General features: G+C 45.6%; 1 protein-coding gene across 9 annotated transcripts in view; it reads left to right on the top strand.

Moving 5' to 3' along the window:
* The first annotated feature begins 5,560 nt into the window (after window positions 1–5,560).
* The window catches only part of RAPGEF1 (Rap guanine nucleotide exchange factor 1), an 83,804-nt gene continuing 73,348 nt past the window's right edge, over window positions 5,561–16,016 (top strand). For 8 of the 9 annotated variants that reach the window (XM_071766610.1, XM_071766615.1, XM_071766618.1 and 5 more), the window contains exon 1: window positions 5,561–5,825. In XM_071766610.1, coding sequence (XP_071622711.1) covers window positions 5,801–5,825 — 25 coding nt within the window. In that variant the 5' untranslated portion in view covers window positions 5,561–5,800. Of the gene's footprint in view, window positions 5,826–7,448; window positions 7,651–16,016 lie in introns of those variants that run through there. The other variant, XM_071766612.1, reaches the window with a different exon arrangement.

Raw genomic sequence — 16,016 nt, forward strand, 5'->3', positions numbered from 1 at the left:
CAGGGAAGCACTGAGAACCAAAAGAAGCAAACGAAGATAATGAAGCTGGGGAAGAGATTGCTGAGATGGGACTGCCAAACAGTTGAGAAGCTCCGGCTCCAGGGCTGGGACTCCTCAGCCCAGGTAGGCAGGCACACAGCTGACAAGGAAATCAGCTTTTCATGGAGCTGAAGGTCACCCTTGAGGGGGACAGAGAGCAGCTGCCGCTGTCACCATGGTGCTGGAGATGTCACATACAGCCAGAGCATTCTTTTGCCTTCCATTGTCTCCACGTTAAAAGAAGCTATGTTGGCAAATGGACTTCATGGGAAGTTTATCTCCCTGCTGCTAACTTTGTGGGAAAAAAAACCCAAAAAACAAAACAAACCAGCACAAATTCTGAGGCAGAATCAGGAGGTCAAGTTTAAAATAAAAAGAAAAAAAAAAAAGAAAAAAAGGAAGGAGGAAAAAACTGCACTAAACAAGCCATCAGCACTGGCTTGACAATGAAGAGAAGCGCTCAGGGCTGAGAAATAATGGTTTGAAGTTTGCATCATTATCAGGGCTGCGTGCCCCACATTTACAATGCTCTCTGAAATTCCTGCAAGCTGAGACTCGTAGGGCACAATGGAAGCAGTGTCAGGGTGGGCCTATCCCTCCTTCAGGGACAAAAGACCCAAAAGAGAGATTTGCATCAGACACAGCAGCTCATCACCCCGCACCCTTCTGAGAGAGACCTCGGAGGCTCTGTGAGGGTAGCTGGTTCCTTTCCTCCGTCTGCCAGGCTGGCTGCTGCACTCACAAATGTCACAGAGGGGTCTGAGACTCTTGTCTAACTGCAAAGGTGAAAGGGAATGTTCCCCTTTCCCCTTTCTACGAAAGGGGAAACTGAGGCACAGAAAAGCCTGGACCGGAAGCGCTGCAGAGCCCCTGTCTCCCGCACGCCCCCCGGGGTTGGTACCGCCCGCTGCTCAGAGCCGTAATTCCCCAGGCTGGATCCTCTGCTCTCCTGAAGTTACGGGGTTCGGCACATCTCCAGCCTGAGCTGACACAGCCTCTTTTATTCAATGCTGGGCTCCCCGGTTGGTTTGCTTACACTGTTTGTTCCTGTCCTGCAAGACCTCTGCTATTTCCAAGCAGGACCCTCTGCATCTCACCCAGCTCCCTCAGCTTTGTCTCCCCCAAACTTCAGGCTGTACACTCCTGCTGTCAGCTGTATGAACTCCATGGTGTTTGGGAAACACGGGCAGGTGACACTTTGGCTTTGGCATGAGGTGTTCCCACCCAGGACTGGCAGAGAGAGGAAATCAGAGAGCTGGTCTGTCACATCTGATTATATTTTTCTCTGGGTGACCTCTGTTTCCACAACACAGTTTTTACTATTTGACCTTGGAATATTGATTTCGATTTTTTTCCCTTCCCTTCCCTTCCCTTCCCTTCCCTTCCCTTCCCTTCCCTTCCCTTCCCTTCCCTTCCCTTCCCTTCCCTTCCCTTCCCTTCCCTTCCCTTCCCTTCCCTTCCCTTCCCTTCCCTTCCCTTCCCTTCCCTTCCCTTCCCTTCCCTTCCCTTCCCTTCCCTTCCCTTCCCTTCCCTTCCCTTCCCTTCCCTTCCCTTCCCTTCCCTTCCCTTCTTTCCTTTCCCTCTTTCTCTCTCTCTTTCTCTCTCTCTCTCTTTCCTTCTGCCTTCCTTTCTTTCTCCCTTTCTTTCTGTCTGCCTGTCTTTTTCATCCAATAGCTCCTGTCCATGGCCTCAGGGGTGCAGAGTGGCACTTGCTGATGTGCAAACGATCCTATGGGGATGGACTTGGGACCGTCTGTGTCCCTAGGAAGACACCCTCAGCATCACAGACTCCATAGCCAGAAGGTAACCCACAGCACATATGTCAGGACAGGCTCCTGACTCCCTGCTTGGAGCTGCTTTTGCTGTTCAGAGACAGCAGAATGGACACTTGGTTTGGTCAGCTAAGTCAGCAGCTGAGATCCAGCCATGCACAGTGAAGATCTGTATTGAGTTACCTGCCACTATTTCAATAACCCCCAAGAGGATGAGCTATTGATGTGATCCCTGCACATGAGGAGTTGAAAGGACAGCCAAACATCTGACCACTAAGGAACTGCTGACAGAAACACCTTGGGACACCAGACAGCTTGTTAGCATCTCCCTTTGTAGTTAGCCAATATAGATTTTGTGGTGATTCACATGCTCATTTTTCCAGTAGAGGGATAAGATTAAGCCAGGGAAAGAACCTTTGTAGCCTCTTCTCCTTCCACCCTCACTTTCCTTATTATATTGAATGTACAAGTGGCTTATCAAAAATTGTTAGTCTCTCTCTGGTTTTCTTTTTAATAATTTCAGAGCCTGAGGTTCTTCTCACCGTTCTCCTCAGATCACTTCATCCTCTTGCAGCAGCATGAGGCTAAAAAAAGTTTTTTTCTATTTATTTTATTTCACAGGTGACTGAAACAGACACAGAAAACCTTCACTTGAAGATGTCAGTTTAATAGATCTGAAAGTATAATGGTTTTTACTGGTCAAACCACGCGGTCTCCTTGTCTGGAGAACAAAAAACCAACAAACAAAAAACAGAAGTCCGACCAAGCAGGGGAGGGACCAAAGTGTTTCAGGGTTGGGATGTCCCACATGCTGATGCGGATGAGCCCCCCTCACACCGATGTCCTCCAGCCTCCCGGTCCCCTTCTCTGTGCTCAGATGCTCAGAAGACAAAGTGCGCATTTGGCGAACATCCCCACGGCTGCTTCCTCGGGATAAGGAGCACCGGGATTTGTCCCTGCTCCTTCCACCAGAGCGTTTGCGTGGCTCGAGCTGCAGGCGGGAGAGGGGGTCAGCCCCCCAGCCTCATGTGCCGGCATATGCTGCCCTCTAGAGTCAGCACCCAAACTTGCCTTTTTTTTAAGGGAAAAGCTGGTAGGAAACAAGTCCCGTCAGTCATGTGCCAGGGTGGGCCACCGCTGGCTGGAGCAGAGAAAATTATGTTGCTCTTGCACCGAAAAAAACTGCAAAACACTGAGGAGGTGAAACTGGGGGTATACCCAAAATCAAGGTCTCCCATTTGTGCATTTTTCCTCACACGAAGGTTGGTGCAGCCCACACCATGTATATATATATTATATATATATATAATTTTTTTTTTTTTCCAGGGGTACTGATACAGGAGCTCTGTCTTTGCCTACTTCAGCTCCCAGCTCTGCCCTTTCTGCATCGCTCCTGAGTCTCTCACCCAGAGCCTGTCACCCGTGATCACACTCTTCCCTGAATAATTCCTCTCCTCCCCCATATACTGACATCCCACCTCTATTTTTTTCCCACCACCAAAGACCTCACAGAAGTTGCACCCCTTAACAAGAGGTGAGAATCTTCTCCTTTTGCCTTGTTTTTTTTTTTTCAGCTCTTCCCAGCTGCAAAGCTCTCCACACTGAGGGCTGAGCCTGTGTGGTAGCAGGGACACATAGGGTCACCCTGGTGTGCCTGTCACTTGGGGATTCTTGTAGACATTGAATAAATTATTTACAGGTTTTGTCTTAAGCACAATTACCAGCAGTGTCATGTTCCGAAGCCATCATGCTGGCTAAAATGCATTTCCCTGAATAGTCCCAGTTATTCCCTCCTGCTGAAACCCACTTGGACAGCTGTGTTTGGAGGGTCAATGTGTTATCTCCTGACGTTTCTGCAGGGAAAGACCCTGCATCACCCCAGCCCTGGCCCCACAAGCCGGAGGAGAGCGGGAGAGGGCAGGTTGGGGTGGGATAGAAGCCGCCCGGTAGAGAGGAAGGCACTAGAGGGCAGGAGAGCTCTTCTCTAATGGCACGTCTCAGCAATTTTGTTGGCATTTCTTGTGCAATTTCCCTTGTTCAGTGGGTCAGTTGTAAAGTTCAGTGACTCGCTGGAGGAAACGAGCCTGTGGGGCTGAATTTTATGTCTGATGGCCTTCCCTAGCTGCTGTCAGCACAGGTGGACAGGGCTCAGTTGGAGGGGTTTGCAAACCAAGACTGACTGTCTGCTTAGTGTTGCTGTCAGGCAGTTTCTCCCAGCAAAGAAACATCTGGGGAAGGAGGCTTCAGTTTTTGGCCTCCCCTTGGATGCCTCTTGCTGCAGGGTGAACTTTAGCACTGTGCTCTCATCTGATAGCAATGCAGGTATCCACATCACTACAAAGGCCCAACATATTTTTCTTGTCTTCCTGAGGTAGCACCAGGACCTGAGAAATTGGCTCTTTGCAGGGTGCTTCTTGAAGGTAACTATCTACTGTTCCCCCCTTTCCTCTCCCCAGTTTACAGCAAGATGCATCCCCACAGGATCTCATGTTGCTCTCTAAGAGCTCAACAAGTCACATCTCTCTTCACAGCTCTCCTCACACTCTCCTGGCCCAGCACAGTCCACAACATGCTCACACTGGCTCAGTCAACTCTGGGGTGTTTTTTTCCTCCACCTGGCTCAATGGCATACTTAGAAGCATTAGGTTTTTCCCAGCCTTGTGAGTTACAGCTTAAGGCAGAAAGCACAAGACACTTCAGTATCCCCTGAAGGCAAAACATCATGGGCAGAATGGGGCTTTTTATATCAGAGACTGTGAAAAGACCTTCCAATTTAGTAGCTGTTTGTTCATATCGCACATTATTGCACACATGCTCCTTCTTCCTTGTCCAAGTCTGAAAATGGAGGGTGTAAGAATAGCAGCTTCTTTCTTCATCTGTCTGCTTCCTCTGAGTACTCACAGTTGGGTCTGGTCTCATTAGCATCACCCACTACTGCTCCTAGTAACTATCACTCGCTAATATGATCCATTTGTTGTTGCTTGGGCCACCCCCACCGACTCGGTGAGGTGACCCTGGGCTTGTGTCAGCCACACCGCTGGGGTGTGCTGGGAGGATGCTGCGAGGATGTTCCGTGGCAGCAGCGCTGGCCCAAGTTACAAAGCATTTTGGGGTTTGCCCAAATCCCACCCTCGTTACCCTCTGGTTAACTGCATTCTTGTTGCTGACTTCTCTTAGAGAAAGATTCTGCCGTAATAACAAATTTGGAAAAACACAGCTGAGGAGTTTCTGGAGGGACAGCGCTTGGCAGGGGGGCCCTGCGGCTCCCAAACCTTCCCACGGAGCCGCTGCACTCTGGGGGGGGGGAAACCACCTCGTTCTTTCGGCTCCCCCCATCCCCCGGGAGAGGAGCTGGACCCGCAGCATCTCTCCGGGGATCAGCATCCCCTCCGCGCTACCGGGGCTTCACAACCCCCGCGTCCCGCCACGTTCCGGGAGACACGGGCGAGGATTTCCTCCGTGACACCGCGGCTCTGCTAGCGCTGCAGCCTCAGGGGGCACGGCCTGCGAGGCTCAGCCTGTCCCACACCCGGCCCGCCCGGCGGTTCGCGGGAGTTCTGCCCGTGGGCTCGCCCGTTAGTTCCCTGGGGTTCTGCCCGTGGGCCCGCCCGGCGGTTCGCGGGAGTTCTGCCCCTGGGCCCGCCCCGCCGCCCGCCCCACCCGGTGCTTGCAGTTCCTCGGCGCGGTCGCAAGGCGGCACTGCGGCCCGGGGCGGTGCGTGTGCGGCGGGAGCCCCCGGGCCGCCTCTTCCCCTCGCTGCCCGGCGGAGCGGGCGGGGGGCGGGCGCTGCCTGCGCCGCCGCCGCTGAAGCCCCGCAGGCCGCCGCAGCGCCTGCTCCCGGATCTCCGCCGGCCGGCAGGCAGCCAGGTGGGAGAAAGAGGAGAAGGACGAGGAGAAGGCGGCAGCGGCGGCTGGCAAAGCCCCGCGCCGCGGCCGCTCAGCCGGCGCTACCTGCGCGGCCCGGCCTGAGCGCCGAGCTCGGTTCCGTCATGTCTGGCAAGATCGAGAAAGCAGGTGAGCGGTCCGGGAGCAGCGGGAGGCCCCGGAGGGGAAGTCCTCCGGAGCGGTAGCGCCGGTCGCCCTTCCCCTCAGCGCCGCAGCCCGGCGGAGCTGCCGGAGGTGCAGCCGCGGGCCTGGCGCGGCCCGGCGGGGCTGGTGGAGGCGGGCAGGGCCCCCGGTGGCTTTCGGTGCCCCGGAACGGCGGGAAGGTCCTGTCAGGGTGGAGCGGGGCCCGCGCCGGGGCTGGGCCCGGGGCAGCGGCGGGGGATGCTCTGCCCAGCGCCGCCGCGCTGCCAGTGGCTGCTTCTGGGCTTCCCGGGCGCGGTGCAGGTCAGGCTTTTTGTCTTCTCCGCTTTTTCCTTCCCTCCCCTCCTTGTATATTTTGTTTTCCCACACCCCTGCCGTCCTTTTCATGCAGCCAAGCATCAGCAAAGCCGGGGCGCTGCAACGCTTTGGGGCCTACATTGCAATGATTAATTGCAACTTCTCCAACTTTCCTCTTCTGGTGTTTGTGCAAGATCAGAAAAGATGATTCCGTGGGCAAATGTCAGAGGGAACTTGCTCATTTTTTCCTCTCTCTTGCAGAGCTCTCCCCAGTGCCTGGGGTGCTAGAATAGAGGCAGAGCTGGGGGAGGCTGCTGCGATCTCTTCTGCTCTCAGAAGGAAACGCTCAAGCACGGATCATATTATCTCTCTGTGCTTCTGGAGTCGTGTCTGGTTCTCGGTTGTCACTTTTGATAGTTGAATACCTCTGTTTTTCTGCTTAGCAGGAGTATTCTGTTTAAAGATTCAAATAGTGTTTTGCAAATCAAGCAGTGAAGTTATTTAGTTTAATTATGTTGCATTTAATTAGCAGAGAAAAATCAATACTGTTTTTTTTTTTTGTTTTTTGTTTTTAATTGTAAGAAATAGCTTGGCACTTTCCAGCTGGGAAACATAAGTGTAGCGGCCCGAGTTAGGATGTGCAGCATTCAGGCTTCCCAGTACAACAGCCACTGCTTTAAGGAAAGGTTCTTGTTTCAAAGGAGTCCAGTTGGTAGCAACAGTGCTTTCTGGTTTTGATCGTTGGATCCTGGTTTGTTCTGGCTTCTGTGCTGCACTCTCTGTGTATGAAGATGTTCTCCTGTCATAATGGGTTCTGGAGCAGCCTCCAACAATCAGCAGACTGGCTGCCTGGCAGGCAGCTTTTCAGTGCGGTACTTAAGGCATCTTTCCAGCTCTTTAGTGCTAAGTTGGTGTCTAACAAGTGTGCATCACACATCATGAGACAAATGTTACTCCAGAAATATCAGCAGTTAAGCTGTTGCACGATCTCTTACATAAAATTGCAACATTCTGCTTTGCTTTGGGGTTCTGGCTGTGTCCTTTTCAATGCCTACTGGTACATCACTGCAACTGTTTGTCTGGGAAGTGGGTGACTGAGTGAGGAAGGTGTTAGCAGTCTATGTGGACCTCATGCCAGCTCTAAAATAAATGCCACTTGTTTATGCTAGAGGTGAAGTTGGCTTGGGATTTGAGTAACTGCTGTTAGCCCTGTAGACAGTAATAACAGATGTATAAATAAGTGATCATGTTTTGTTTATTTGTGTGCAGTAAATAACCCTGAGAGAATTGTAAATATAACTCCACACCAGCAAAGCAGCATTCAGAAGAGTTCAAACGCAGGAAGATGACTCTGTAGACACACACAAACACAGCATGGTTCTGTAAACAGTAGAACAGAAAGGCCAAAAATACCATACCCCCCAAAAAATCATACTCTGTGCAACTTAGACCCAGCCTTGCAACACACTGAACTCCCATTGAAGAACTCAAGACATCATGCAGGATCCATCTCCAGGTCAGTGCTGTAAATGTGCAGTTTTGAAGATGCAAAGGGTGAAGCCTGGTTGTGGAGTCATTCCTTCTAGTGGGTGTGTATTGTAGTGATGATTTGCTGAACAAGAGAAACTGTATCTGGGAAATTCTCCTCTTTCAACTGCTTGTACTTTCATTTCTTTAAGAAGGGTATTAAAAAAAAATTAAATCCAGTCCAAATATAAACTGGAGGAGAAGTGACAGGGAAGGGGAGGAAAGGAGAGCTGGAAGCCAACTGTTTTGGTGCACCACAGTCTTGATCATTGTTTCTGAGTGTTTGAACCTCTGATTGACAGAAACAGTTCAGTTAATAGCATCACCAAATAAACAGTCTGTAATACTGCAGTCATTGTGGGGTGGTGTTTGTCAAAATGTGTACATGAGCAGAAAAAAAGGATACAGAGTTGTGAAACAAATGCTGCGAGGTCTAAGGTCTGCATATTAATATACATTGGAATTTGTTGAGGTTTTTTCTTTTGGGAACACAAATACATGCAAAACCCATTATGTTGTAAATAAAATAGGCTGTAGCTGGATAACAGCTCATCTTGACAACCTTTGGATTGGCTTGGGCTTTGGTTTGACTCTCATGTTCATGTAGTCAGGCTGCTGAAAAATAAATGTTACCTTATGGGGTTAGATCCTTAGAGATCTTCCATACATCTGCTCCCTGGGTTCCTAAATGAAACACCTTGTTGGCACTTAATAAAAAACAACAATAAATCATCAGAGATATCAGCTACTCTCCTGTCCTTCTAAAGGAGGGATGCTGAGAAAGAGTGGAGAGGGTCACAGATTCTGCTTGAGTTCCCTGTTACCATGACAATACATTAATTCATGTATTTGTTTACCTGACGGATTATGTGCTCCAGGGAGTTGAGTGTTCTGCATCATTCAGGGAGAAGAAGGGAGCTGTTAGACACCAGCAAGTCTAAAACCTAAAGCCCTTCCATGATGTAGGTCCATTCAAATATGCCCTTTATTAAAACCAAAGGGTGCCATAATTTGAAGGTTTGTTCTACTTGATGCTTTCACTCTTAATCTTGTAATTTCTTGCAGGATTTTCATGCCCCATGTCAGCTTGCTTTTTCAATAGCTATCTGCTAAGGTTGTTTGAGATAATTGCTTCAGGCATTAACTACCTGAAGTGCAGTTAGTTATGTCTAGGCTGCTGAGGACTTAAGTGGATGCATTTATTCCCAGCAGACTGAAAACACTACTGTCTTCACCTTTTACTCATAAGCATTTACGTGATAAGCAAATTCATCTCCGAAATCTTCTCCTTTACTGATCGGTGTGATAAACATCTAGGGCTAATCCCAGGAGAACTCTGTTCTGAAGGAAAATGGCAAAACAGGAGAAACAATTGATGCAACCAGGTTATTCTCAACTTTATACGAACTTAATGTTTGTTCAGAGGCCTCCACATCAATTTATACGATTCTGAATTGTGCATCTGAAAATGTTTTTGTATTACTAAAAAGTTTCCTGGGGATCTTACTTTTGGGGAGGATACATTTTAAACTGTCATCGTCTTGTGGATCATCCTGCATATTTTTTACAACTATACAGTTTTCTGTTGTTTCTGTTTGCCTAAGATACACTTAGGTGGGTTACTAGCCAGAACTCTTTCTCAATTCATCTGTGCATTCACCTCTGTACCATGTTCTTTTGTGTGAGTGACGGTTAGACATCTGGCAGTTGACCAGCAGAAGTGCTCTGCTTATGGCTTTCAAACAATGTGAAAATTCTTTATGAAATATCTCATCCTGGAATCTGAAAATTAAACACTTCTAAGGACTCACTTCACAACCTTAAAGGCAATTCAGTTCCAATTCTTCCTTACTTAGGCTTTTAGCATCTATTGCATTTCCTACTCTATGCTGCTCAGATATTGACAGTGTCTGTGTGTTGTGTTGTTTAAAATACATCCACAATTCAGTCTGGTTTTGTGTAGAGGCCAAATGCAGGTACCAGATGATGAAGATTTAGTATTTCCTGCAAAATGGCACAAAGCAGAATTTAGCATTTTTTGGTAAGTCAGTGCCGGCTTGGCAGGTGTTCTGTTGCATAGCTTCAAAATTGGAGTGTTCAGAAATATAGCCTGGGATAACTGCTGCAAGACTGAGATGTTCATAGCAGTTGTAAGAAGGAAAAGAACAAGGAGTGGAGAAAAAAGACAGCTGAAGTCTACTGGAATGTGAAGCAGCTGGGTTGTGCCTTAGTGAAAAAGCAGAAACTGGAAACAATTGCTAGATTTATTTTCAGTGCAAGCAATCGTTTTCCTTGAACCACAATGACTAAATATATCTATTGGTGTGATTTTTTTTGTGTGTGTGTGCGGTGGTGACTCTTACTGGCTCTTGCTAACTTCCTGGCAAGCAGAGGGAGGAGTGGAAGTTCACTGTCAGTCAAGTTCACATGTCACTGATCATAGCAACAAAAATCTGTCATGCAGGACCATTTCTTAACTTGTAGAGAGCATTTCCCATTTGTAAGGGACCTGTAGGCTGTCAGCATGGATTTAGGTGTGGGTCTTTTCTTTAACAAGATACATTAACCCTTTCTTTATTTTGAAGTTGAAAGCCTGTGGGTAGAATTGGCAAAATGAGCTTTGATACTGATTTAAAAAAACTTTGAAAGGAGAGCATTTTGACTCCCGAAGATTAACCAGCATCTCAAGTGCATGTGGAGGATCATGAAGTGTTAACTTGCTAGACTTTATTTTAAAAAAATCAGAGAGATGTTATTTGATGGCTAATCAGATGTAATGTCTGCACTCAATCATTATGTGCATTCCAGATGTCTAGGTAGTTGGGCTACTGAGAGGTGACAGGAATTCTTAGTTATTGTAGCATCTGATTTAGAGGATCCTTGTACCCCCACAAAGGTAAGATGATAGGGAGAATCTCCAGTCTTTGTGCCAGATAAAACTCCAGAAACTATGTAGTATATTAAAAACAACAAATTACATGTCAGAGCTACAGGTAAGGTGATTTAATAGCTGCCTTCTTCTCTTCTGCTCCTTACCACGCCCATCATTTTGCATAGTTTGGATACATGTAGAGGATATAACTTGTTCCATTTTTCAAGCTAATCATCCCAACATGTTTCTGCTGAAAGTGGAGACCTGGAGTTTCGGGGTCTTTTGCTCCTATCCTACTGCAAGGAGGATATTAGTTTTGGTATTTGTCAGTTTTGTCTAAATAACCAAAGGTTGGCTTTCATGTATTTCTCAGTATTGAGAAATACTGCAGAAAATAATGGGATGAGGGGTTGGTAATGGAGTGTGGTGTATCACTCAGTGCTTTGGAAGAGATGAGAGGAGAAGGGAGACCTGGTTGGAGAAAAACTAGGTTTATTCACCTCTCTGAGTTTGAATTTGCTACCTGAGAACTCCAGGGCATTTAAAAAGCAGGCCAGAGAAAGAAAAGGGGACATCAGAAGAGGAGGTGCTGATGGAGATTGGGAAGACCAGAAAATGAGCCAGAGGACACACGAGCTCTGGATGATGGAAGAGGACGAAATGGTGATCTGAGTAGAGCAGATAGAAAAAGACAGAGGGATAACAAACAGGGAAAGCGGGCAAGGATGAGACTCCCAGCAGCTTTCACCAGAGGCTGTTCCAAAGAGGCAGAATATGAATGTCAGCAATCCAGAAAAGCTGCAGGAATCCTGCAGGTTGGGACGTGCTGCCAAAGGAATGTTCTGCAGTGCTGCTATTGACTTTACTGCAGCTGACAAATTACAGCTGTACTACCTGATCCATAGCATCCACTCCTAGAAATACATTTCCAGTCTCTTCTGGTGTGCATCATGGGTGCTGATAGAGGAAACAATTTCATCTATGTGAGAGAGAAATGATGCCCCCACATACTATGTGGAGCAGTCTGAGAAAACTGATGGATCAGACTGTTGGTCTGCTTTTATTTATGTTGCTTATTTCAGTTAAAGCTCTTCAGTTCTGAAAGGCTCCTTGATGTAAAATCTCTTCGCTGTTTTAGTTGCTACCATAACTCCTCTTCACTGGAGTTAGTAAGATAATGTTTTCATGTTGAGAGCAAGGAAGGAGTGAATAGAAACAAGTATAAGGAAGAGATGGTCTGTATTAGAGCATTCACTTGGTATTGTGGAAGGTACAGTATCAACAGTATTTGGGAGAATCAGTTCTTTCTACACCTTGATTTGTAAAGTAATCTAAAAGATTTGAGAATTGACAGGAGCTGTATGGAGATACGAAACCTTGGCATTTTGATTTTGTGTTTAATTCATTTTTTTTGTTCTCCTTTCATACCACTGCAAGGGTCGATTAAGCATGGGCAGCACCCAGAAATTTCTTAATTATGAGGATGAGGCTCTTTGAAATAAGCAAATGTGTGTTTTGCATTATCTTGTTTCACCTGGGCGATGGTCCCTGCTGCTTTGTGTAGAGCTTTTCTGGTGTCATGAAAATACTGAGCATTTTGTGATTCAAGTTAACATCTTGTTGTGGCCATCAGTGCCTCTGAGGAAATACAGATGCATTATTCTGCCGAGGTAGAAAGGGTAAAGTTTGCCTGCACTCTCATGCTCTCATTCTTTCTGTCTGAAGCCTTTGTGTGGGGATGCCCTTTGTAACACCCTAAGCATATTCACTGAAACAAACCCATTTCTATTCTAAACAAGGTAATTACTTTCCTCTCTCATATGTACAAAAACCTTGGACTTTGAAAGAAAATAGATTAGAATTTTCATGCTAGGCTTCTGAAAAGAAAGGAGAAAATCAATGAAGGTTAAAATCAAAGACTACCATAGCTGGTAAAGTTGGAGTGAAGACATACTGCAACTTTTGGTTGCTTGGTTAAACCTTGATAGTGTTTTACTAAGAGATTGACTGTAGTTCTGTATCTGTTAAGCTAGAGTTTGCACCTAGTCTTTAATAATTACAGTGGGAGCAGAAGTAGTGTGTTCATAATGAACAACATGCATTGTTGTATCTCCTACCTTTTGATGTTTTTATTGTGCTTCTCAGTCTACCAATCTGTCCTATCCACACTGCCCAGGAGGTGGTAAAATAGCCTCAGGAATTTATTCCATATTTAGAAAGTTTCCTTTACAAACCAAACATCATGTAATAAAGGGCACCCAGGGAAATCAATATTTCAGTTCTGGGTGTTTCATACATTCCGACTGATTCTAGACAGCAGTGCTCAGTGAGTCCATCCAGTGGTGAGCTTCAGTTAACAGGACAGTACTGTTTAAACCATAATTCCTTGGGTGATGTATTACCCTTTCATTTTCTATTATGTTTTAACTTGTTTGTCAGTTTGAGTATAGGGACATAAAGTATAGGGTCATTTTTGCAGCCTTGCATTTCACTGTTGGGAGTGATCTGTGCTGCAGCTTTCATGTACAAAAGAATTAAATATCCCTATCTGGATATATTTGTTCATCTTAATTTCTTTAAATGCATATTTTCTGCTTTTCTAACAAGAAGAAGCTTTAAACTGAATTGTATACAAGAATAATAAGTTTGAGGAACTGGGGAGGTCTACCGACAGGTTTAGAGTTCACCTATGAATTTACAGGGACTTGGAGAAATTGCAGAGCACTGTTCTGAGTGGGAGTTGCTTTATATAAGTATCCTTGCAAAGGTCACATGAAATCATGTATTAAGTCTGATGCTAGATTTTTGATGGATCATGGTCAGAGGGCTTGAGTTTACTCTTTTAGGGCTTGGAATTGCTTCTCTGGCACAACTGGAAGGGAGAAATTTTCAGTACCCAAAATCATGATGCATCTGAAAGTCACATGACTTTTAAAAAAATAAATGAAACTTTATGAGCGATACCTGGGTGAAGATAACTGGCAGAAACTGAGGTGGGCAATTTCTCTGTTTTCAGATTAATTTTTCTGTTTTATCTGTGAATAGCTGTTTGCTCGTTATCACTGGAAATAGTGACACTTCTGCCTCCTGCTCTGTCAGTTTGGTCTGTTGTAGTTTATGGAAGGGGCTCTTCAGAAAGAAAATGTTCTAATTATTATTAGGAATGGTATTTCAAGTACACTGCTCATAGTGAGCTGGCTTTCTTAAGAATGGCCAATTTTGTGATATTGTGGTGTACAGTGTCCCTTTAAGGACTTGATGGATGACTTGGCACATCTGCTCAGAGATGAGCTTGCTTCTTACGTCTGTATCTCTCTTATCTCTCTGTAGCATCTTTTCATAAGGAAATAGTGATGGCTCATCCATCCTCTGTTGGAACTCATGGACCTGTTGGCCAGTTTCAAACTTTGTAGAGGAACTGATGTTAGAAATGAAATAAATTTCTGCACATTTTCTGTAGAAGACAAGAGTAGAATGAAGAAACCATAAATAGTGCTTTCGTTATGGCAGAAGGAAAAACGTAGATGTCTCATACTTCTTGTGGCCATCTGGTGTCAACTGGTACCAGTATCAATTTAGAATCACACACATGGTGCTTCCTCATCAAAGGAATGCCAGAGGAGATGCCAGGAAGTTGGATTTTTAGTGTTGGGAGAAGAATGGATGGGTTTGCAGGTCCATGATTTAACTACAGTTGTGAGCTTATGCTCACTCAGTTGCATAAGCATTTTGTCAGTCTTAACTTGTGTCATATTAGCAGATCTTGCAGGGTAAAATTCAAAGGCATGAGATAAATCTGATGATATTTTGAAAAAATGTAAGAAAATGGTGCAGTGATTTACTGTAGTTTAACCTCAGATGGATTAACTAATGCAACCTTCATGTACAGGCATGAACCAAGAATAAATTCCTTATTGCTAAAAAACTTCTCATTTCACCATTAAACTTCATGCATCAGCACACTTGTAGTTGAACACTGAGTATTTTAAGCTTCTGCCTCTGAATTTATGAAGGTAAGATTAATCCATAAAAGGGAGATTTATGGTGATTTGAGAATGACCTTGCTCTGAAATAGTCAGTTTTGTGAAGCTTGCTCAAAATTGCACCAGTACTGAAATATATACAATTTTGTAGATACCAAGTCTAAGATATTTTTTTATCTATGTATAATTTTTTTTTCACTGCTATGACTGCTGAGAGAACCAACAAGCTTACATGCCACAAAGGGGATGCCTGCCAGTGCTCACTTAGTATTAACCCCACTGCTGGTGGCAGGTCTGAGTTGGCAACATTTTTATTTAATTTGCTCTTAGTTCCCAAAGATGAAACAGACCCTAGACCTGTAAAAGTTGAATTTCTTTGCTTCCCCTTGTTCTGCTCAGCCTGGGGAGATGTGAGGTATTGCTTTCCAGCAGCCAATGATTTGGCATCAGGCTGAAAGGCAAAAATGCTGATAAAAAATGTTTTTTCATTGCTGCTAGAACAAAGAACACTTGAATTGTGAGCTGGTTGGCCTGGAACAGGGAAAACCAAGGAAAAGCAAAATCCTTTGGAAAAAAGCAAGTATGTGTGTCTTTTAGGGACAGCTCAGAGGAGCCAGTCAAGGGCAATGAAGAGTGGGGTGCTGTTACAAGTCAAAGCATCCTGGTAAGAACAGCAGAAAAAATGAACTCTTAAAGCCCATGCATTTTTGTCTGTGTCTAGGTTGTCTTTAAACAAAAAATGGTTTTGCTGCTGTCTGTCTTGGGTGAAAGCACTCATATAAATTCTTTAAATATGCATTGGCAGCTCCTACTCATAGGTTTTACAGCCTTTTTTACTAGACCTGAAATCTGAGGTGTGTATTTCACTGTAAGACTTCTAGGGCTCCCTGGAGACATCAGGTACACCACAAGTGAGACCTAGGAGAACTTCTCTGAGCCTCCATTTGGCTGGCAGCCTGGAAAGAGCCAGGGGCCAAAGCATCAACACCAGCATTTGGACCAGACATTGGTGTGTGCCGTGTCATTGCCTGAGGTTGTGGGGGTTGTTGTGGCTTTTCACTGTGTGCATAAGGAAAAAATGCTTACCTGGCAGCTGACCACAATTATCTGTGTTCAGGGTTACCACCTGAATGTGTATTTTACGCTTTTTATTCTGGCTGAAGTTTTACATGATAGAGAAGAGACTGCAGGAAATTATTTCTGGCAGCTAGGCAGATAAGTTTATAAATCTTGAGAGTCTCTGGCAGCAAGGTGTAAGAGTGTAAGTAACAACAAAAACGATGTTGGGAGGTTGCTGATTGCTTGTGTCATTGTTTTGATACTTCTCAAGCTCTGCAAGGGCTTAGAGCTGGGATAAATAATAGCATAGTAGGTTACAGCCATTGTTCATTCAATTTGCTGGATCTCCAGAAAAAAATTCCTCCATCAAGTGAAAGAGTGATTCTGAAATGCACGTGCTGTTAACGTGGCTGTTGTTTGAGGTCCTGATCAGAGTTTGGC

This window comes from Heliangelus exortis, chromosome 22, assembly GCF_036169615.1.
Source record: "Heliangelus exortis chromosome 22, bHelExo1.hap1, whole genome shotgun sequence".
Classification (NCBI taxonomy): domain Eukaryota; kingdom Metazoa; phylum Chordata; class Aves; order Apodiformes; family Trochilidae; genus Heliangelus; species Heliangelus exortis.